Source organism: Dendropsophus ebraccatus, chromosome 4 (genome assembly GCF_027789765.1).
Source record: "Dendropsophus ebraccatus isolate aDenEbr1 chromosome 4, aDenEbr1.pat, whole genome shotgun sequence".
Classification (NCBI taxonomy): domain Eukaryota; kingdom Metazoa; phylum Chordata; class Amphibia; order Anura; family Hylidae; genus Dendropsophus; species Dendropsophus ebraccatus.
In genome coordinates, this window is record NC_091457.1 from 40,438,831 (window position 1) to 40,444,830 (window position 6,000).

The 6,000-nt window shown below is 44.0% G+C and overlaps 1 protein-coding gene across 1 annotated transcript in view; it reads right to left on the reverse strand.

The window, feature by feature from the left end:
• Window positions 1-4,215, reverse strand: part of LOC138789267 (mucin-5AC-like) — a 30,080-nt gene extending 25,865 nt beyond the window's left edge. The window contains exons 1-2 of the mRNA XM_069967871.1: window positions 4,143-4,215; window positions 2,430-2,507 (exon numbers count right to left, since the gene is read on the reverse strand). Coding sequence (XP_069823972.1) covers window positions 2,430-2,507; window positions 4,143-4,215 — 151 coding nt within the window. The remainder of the gene's footprint in view (window positions 1-2,429; window positions 2,508-4,142) is intronic.
• Window positions 4,216-6,000: the final 1,785 nt, after the last annotated feature.

The following is a 6,000-nucleotide window of genomic DNA, read 5'->3' on the forward strand; positions in this document are numbered from 1 at the left end:
ATAAAAGGTGTCTAATCTCTCAGGATTGTCTGAAGGAAATATATCAGAGGACTGTCAGTATTAGCCAAATATTGACTCTAAGAAAGGGCTGCATGTCTGGTAACTGGTAACGGAGCAGAACTGCATTTATAGGGGTTATCCAGCGAAAATCTTTTTCCTTCAAATCAACTGGTTTCAGAAAGCTATATAAATTTGTAATTTACTTCTATGTATACATTTTTAAGTCTTCCCAAAAGACATCCTAAAATAATTGTCATGATCATTATTTTGATGTCTGCGCAAACAACATCCGTTATATAGTACACTTTGTGCATTGGGTGGCCGTCATTCCATTGACTTCAGTGCATTGCATTGATGTAAATTAAAATGCTGCAAAACGGATGCCTTTTCTCTTATTCTTACTTAGGCTGTATTCACACGTTCAGTGATTGTGGTCCAGTAGCTACCTCCGTGATCGGTGCAAAACAGTCCGTTTTTCATCCGTGTCCGTTTTTTTTTCACGGATCTGTTTTACAGCGTTTTAAATTACATTGATTACATCACATCCGTGTTTTTCACGGATGAACACAGATGTGACATCCGTGTACATCCGTGAAAAACATGGATCTCATTGATTTCTATGGAGAATCCGTTCCGTGCTTCCGTTCCGAGTTATGACATTTCCTATTTTTAAACGGACCGTATCACGGATCCGTGAAATCACGGATCATCTGAATAGCCCAATAGAAAGCAATGGGCTTTAAAAATGTCCGTGCGCACGGATCTGTGAGCACGGACAACTTCCCGGAACGTGTGAACGCAGCCTTAGGCTATGTTCCCACTATGTATGGAGACCGGCCGTTCCGTGACCCCACGGTCTCTGCCAGATCATCCCGACCGGTACTTGAGTGCCGGCCAGATGATCTTTCGGCCGCAGGGTTCTGATGCGGGTGCATCAGCGCGCGCCCGCATCAGAACCTCCCATAGCACACAGTGAAGCTGTGTGAACTGACAGGTCTTTCTGCGGCCGGAATTCACTGAATAAGGCCGGAGAAAACTGACATGTCACTTGTTTGCAGCGGCGTATGGGATCCCGGCCGGAGCGTGTACAATGTGTGTACGCTCTGACCGAGATCCAATAGCTTAATAGGCTGTGTTCCACTGCACTAAAAACTACGGCAACAACGGCCGTAGTTTTACGTAGTGTGAACATATCCTGACAATGACACTTGCAACATCGGGTATACATAGGTAAAGCTTTCTGACAGCCTGCCGGCATATACCTGTAGAATATGCATAAAATGTGAAGTGCAGAAAGACTTGGTTCATACAGTAAAATAAAAGCAAAATATGGCCATAAAATAAGGAAAAAATACTTCAGTTTTTCTAATAATATGCTTGATTAAAGTCTATTGGAAAAATGTGCATGGCTATGTTCACACTATGTTCAACAGCGTCTGTTGCATAGCAACGGACGCTGTACAACTGCCAGCCACCAGGGCTGCATTCAGGACGTTCCTGCAGCCGATACCTCTGTATTGGCTGCAAGAACATTCTTCTTTTACTATTGATTTGGGTCAGGTGTGCACACAAATCAATTAGCCATTCACTTCAATGTAATGTGCGGTCACCGCACATTGTGTGAACAGCTATTATTTCCGGACGCTGTTCACTGAATAGCATCTGGAAATAATAGGCAGGTACGTTATTTTAACATATCTTAACATGACGCTGTGTCAACACAGCGGGCGGCATTGCATTGACTTTAATACAATGCCGTCCATTCCATTGCAATCAGTGTCCGTTCTTTACTGAAAAAATGTGTGAACATACTGTAGCCTATGTGTGCACACATTGTAAAAACAAACATCTTCTACAATGTGTGCACAGACGGCTGTCTTTCCATAGACATTAAGGTATCTCATTATTAGATGAGAAAACAGAAGGATGTGAAGTAGAGGTGTGTAAACTATTTTTACACACAGTAAAATAAAAACAAAATATGGACATAAAATAGGTATAAAACGCAATCTCAATTAATATAATTACACCTCCTTGCTGGCTGGAGAATCACGGTGGCGCCGTCCATTGCCCAGCATCCCCAGTGTAACAATATGTCCTCGGTGACATGCCTCCCTTAGATGGAGTTTGGCCACGTCACAGGGGGGATATCATAACACTGAGGGCAGTGGGCACCCCTCCACTGCATAGAGCTAGCCAAAGTGCACTTAAAGAAATTGGCGTCAATTGCGGAACCCGGGTTGGCGTTTTAAAAAATGGAAGTAATGTAAACTGTTTGGTCAAAGGCTGCACGAACATCGCTAATGATTTCCATGCAGCCCTTGCTAAAGGATTATCGGCCCAGTAAACGAGCGCTGATCTGGCAGATCTAGCAGAATTATTAGCTTTTCACTCTTTCTATAACTCTATGTAGACGATTATTATCTCACCTGATGCATCTTGGTTGACAGAACTGTAGTGTTGTGATCCTTTGGAGTCTTTTACATCTGAAGACATTTGCTTTGATGCTGTTTAAAATAAATAAAATACAATTTATGACAATATTTACAAATGTTAAAGGGGTATTCTGACCGGGACCCCTTTTTGGCAATGCCCAGGAAGGGCGTGGGCGGAAACAATTACATTCACTTACCTTCCTGGCTCCAGCACTGTTGCCCAGATTCTGTTGCTACAGTCAGCCAGTGCGGCAACCTCCTGGCCTTCAGAAATGAAATACAGTAGCTGGCCCGCTCAGCAATTTAGACAGGATACACAGCCTCTGAATGGCTGACCTGGCTGAGTGGGACCAACAGGAGCCGGGAGCTTTAGGGCCCTATTCCACCGGACGAATATCGTTCGCATTATCGTTAACGATTAACAATCTCAAACGACCGCTATTGCAAAAGACCTGAAAACGTTCACTCATTTCCATGGAATGATAATCGTTACTTATGACCGTGTTTGCAATAGTTTTTTCTTCACTATTTCTTCGCTATTGCGTTCGTATCTACTGCGAACAACCAAACGATGTCTTATTCAATGTGAACGTTTTGCAAACGAGCAACGATAAAAATAACGCTTTCTCGTTTGGTCGTTAAACGTTTACTGCATTTCAACCGAATGATTATTGTTTAGATTCGAACGATTTAACGATAATCTGAATGATAAACGTCTGGTGGAATAGGGCCCTAAGATGCAGCTGCGGCGCTGAGCAGGTAACGTATCCTGCAGGCGGTGGGGGAATAAAGGGGCCGGCGTTACATTCTCTCAGCGGGATGAACATTTCGCTACGGGTGTGTAACCCCATTGAAAATCACAGTACCAGGATTCGCAGAGGATTTCGCTGCAAGCTCGCATCGTGAAATCTGCTGCGAATCCGGTTCATGTGAAGCTACCTTAACTCTGTATGTCTGTGAAATAGTGAATAATGTTTCTCTTTTTAAAGGGGAAGGGGGGAAAAGAGAATCAATAACATTAACAAAATGGCTACACAGATATTACACACTCATTCACTAGTGTTGAGCAGAGAGGCATTGACTCCCTGTGACTGCAGAAGTTGGAGGCAGCCCTAGGGAGTCCTGTACAATACTAGTGTTGAACAGTCTATTGCAGGGATGGGAAACCTTTGGCCCTCCAGCTGTTGCAAAACTACTATTCCCATCATGCCTGGACAGGCATGATGGGAATTGTAGTTTTGCAACAGCCGCATGGCCAAAGGTTCCCCATCCCCGGTCTATTGCTCGATGACGTTCTAAATATCTATGACAATACATTCTTATTTAAAATAAATATGTTCTATTTTTGTATAATAATAAATCTATGTGATTAAAAAAAGGGAAGAAATCTGTTATTGGCATATTTTCTCAATATTAATATCTGTCGGGGGTCTCTAAACCTGGATTATAAGAAATCTCTACAGACTGGTTGCTAGGGCCTTAATAATTAAAAAAGATTAGGGGGGGGGGGATTTATCAAACTGTTGTAAAGTAGAATTGTCTTAGTTGCCCCTAGAAACCAATCAGATTCCACCTTTCATTTTCCAAAGAACCTGTGATGAATGAAGGTGGAATCTGATTGGTTGCTAGGGGCAACTGAGCCAGTTTCACTTTACACCATGTTTGATAAATCTCCCCCTATATGTGCAAGTGAGTTAAGCTACTTACCTTGTGCCTGAAGGCAGACGTTTATTATGAGGAGGGCACATATCAATGCCCACAGGCCTCTGGAGATCCCCATGCTTTCCTCAGCTCTAGTCTTGAGCTGGCTGTCCAGAGCTGGCACTGTTTCTGCACTTCAGCTGGGCTACTTATAGGAGAAAAGCCCTGCCTCTACTCACGTGACAGTGGCAGGGCCAAGTGACTGGACATGGCTATTGACGTCAAATGCTAAGCTGTTTTTCTGTGGATCCAGGATGTTTGTGTTCTGGCAGTTGGATGAAAAATTATATATGTATATTTTTTAAATAATTCTGAGAAGTGATGAGAAGTTGATGGAAGAAAGTCCTAAATGTTTGATAAATACATAGTTTACTTGGTAAATATATATTTTCCTCAAACTATAGTATGAGATGAAGCGCAAATGTTTGTTTAAAATAGGATTTTGTAGGTCTTTTAATTTTCCTTACACTTTTCAAGAAACTTTAACACATGCATAGGTTACTTTTTTATGTTGGCTTGCCCAAAGAGAAGTCAATTTATAGATCATGTGATTTGTGTAAACTTTCATTTTCCAATCAATGTAACATATATTTTTTGTCACCACAGAGGAGAGCATAGGATAGGATAGGAGGGCTGATTGTGGATGATTGTTTGTTTTAGCTGCCAACCAAGTGTCCAGTTTACCAATTAACTGGGTGTCTATAGGAATTCAGTGGGACCAGTGAAGACACAGTCAATATTAGTCATGCACTGGGCACTGTACACTTCTGTAAACTCCTATTGAGTTATACCAATTTATTGGGATCAGTTAATTGAGCGGGCGCCTAACATAATCAATGGTCGCACTCCACTACTGTGTAATACATGTTGGGTTTCTTTCCTGAACTTCATGGTTAATCTTGTTTTGGTTCTTTCTGTGACTGACAGATGGCCAGTAGATGTGTTTTGTGGTCAGGTGCCTGTGGTTGGAGATCAAGGGGATAGTCCAATTGTATTCTAGACCAGAACCCTGGCCTTCTATATAACATCCCCAGTCTGTGTACTCTTTGCTGGTTATTGAGTTTGTCTCTGCTATATTGTGTTTATTCTGACCCTTCTGCTTTGTATTTCTGACCATCCCTGCTTGCTGCCTATCCCTGACCTTATCGCCTGTTTTTTGGCTACGTCTATTGGATCCTGATTTTGTACTTTTGCTGCCCGACCGTTGTGACCTGGATTCAGTGGCGGATTAAATGTACCCTGGGCCCCGGGCAGCAGCACAGAGGATGTCAGGAGAGGAGGGTGCTGATCTTATAGGAGAGGTCACAGCAGCACAGAGGATGTCAGGAGAGGAGGGTGTTGATCTTATAGGGGAGGTCGCAGGGTCCCAGCAGCACAGAGCATGTCAGGAAAGGAGGGTGCTGATCTTATAGGGGAGGTCCCAGTGTCCCAGCAGCACAGAGGATGTCAGGAGAGGAGGGTGCTGATCTTATAGGGGAGGTCACAGCAGCACAGAGGATGTCAGGAGAGGAGGGTGCTAATCCTATAGGAGATGGTCCCCCTCTTTCCCCCCCTTATAGATGGTCCCCCTCTTCCCCCCTTATAGATGGACCCCCTCTTCCCCCCTTATAGATGGTCCCCCTTTTATAGATGGTCCCCCTCTTCCCCCCCTTATAGATGGTCCCCCTCTTCCCCCCCTTATAGATCGTCCCCCTCTTCCCTCCTTATAGATGGTCCACCTCTTCCCTCTTCCCCCTTATAGATGGTCCCCCTCTTCCCCCCTTATAGATGGTCCCCCTCTCCCCCACCTTATAGATGGTCCCCCTGCTCCCCCCCTTTATAGCTGTTCCCCCTCTTCCCCCCCATAGCTGGTCCCCCTCCCCCC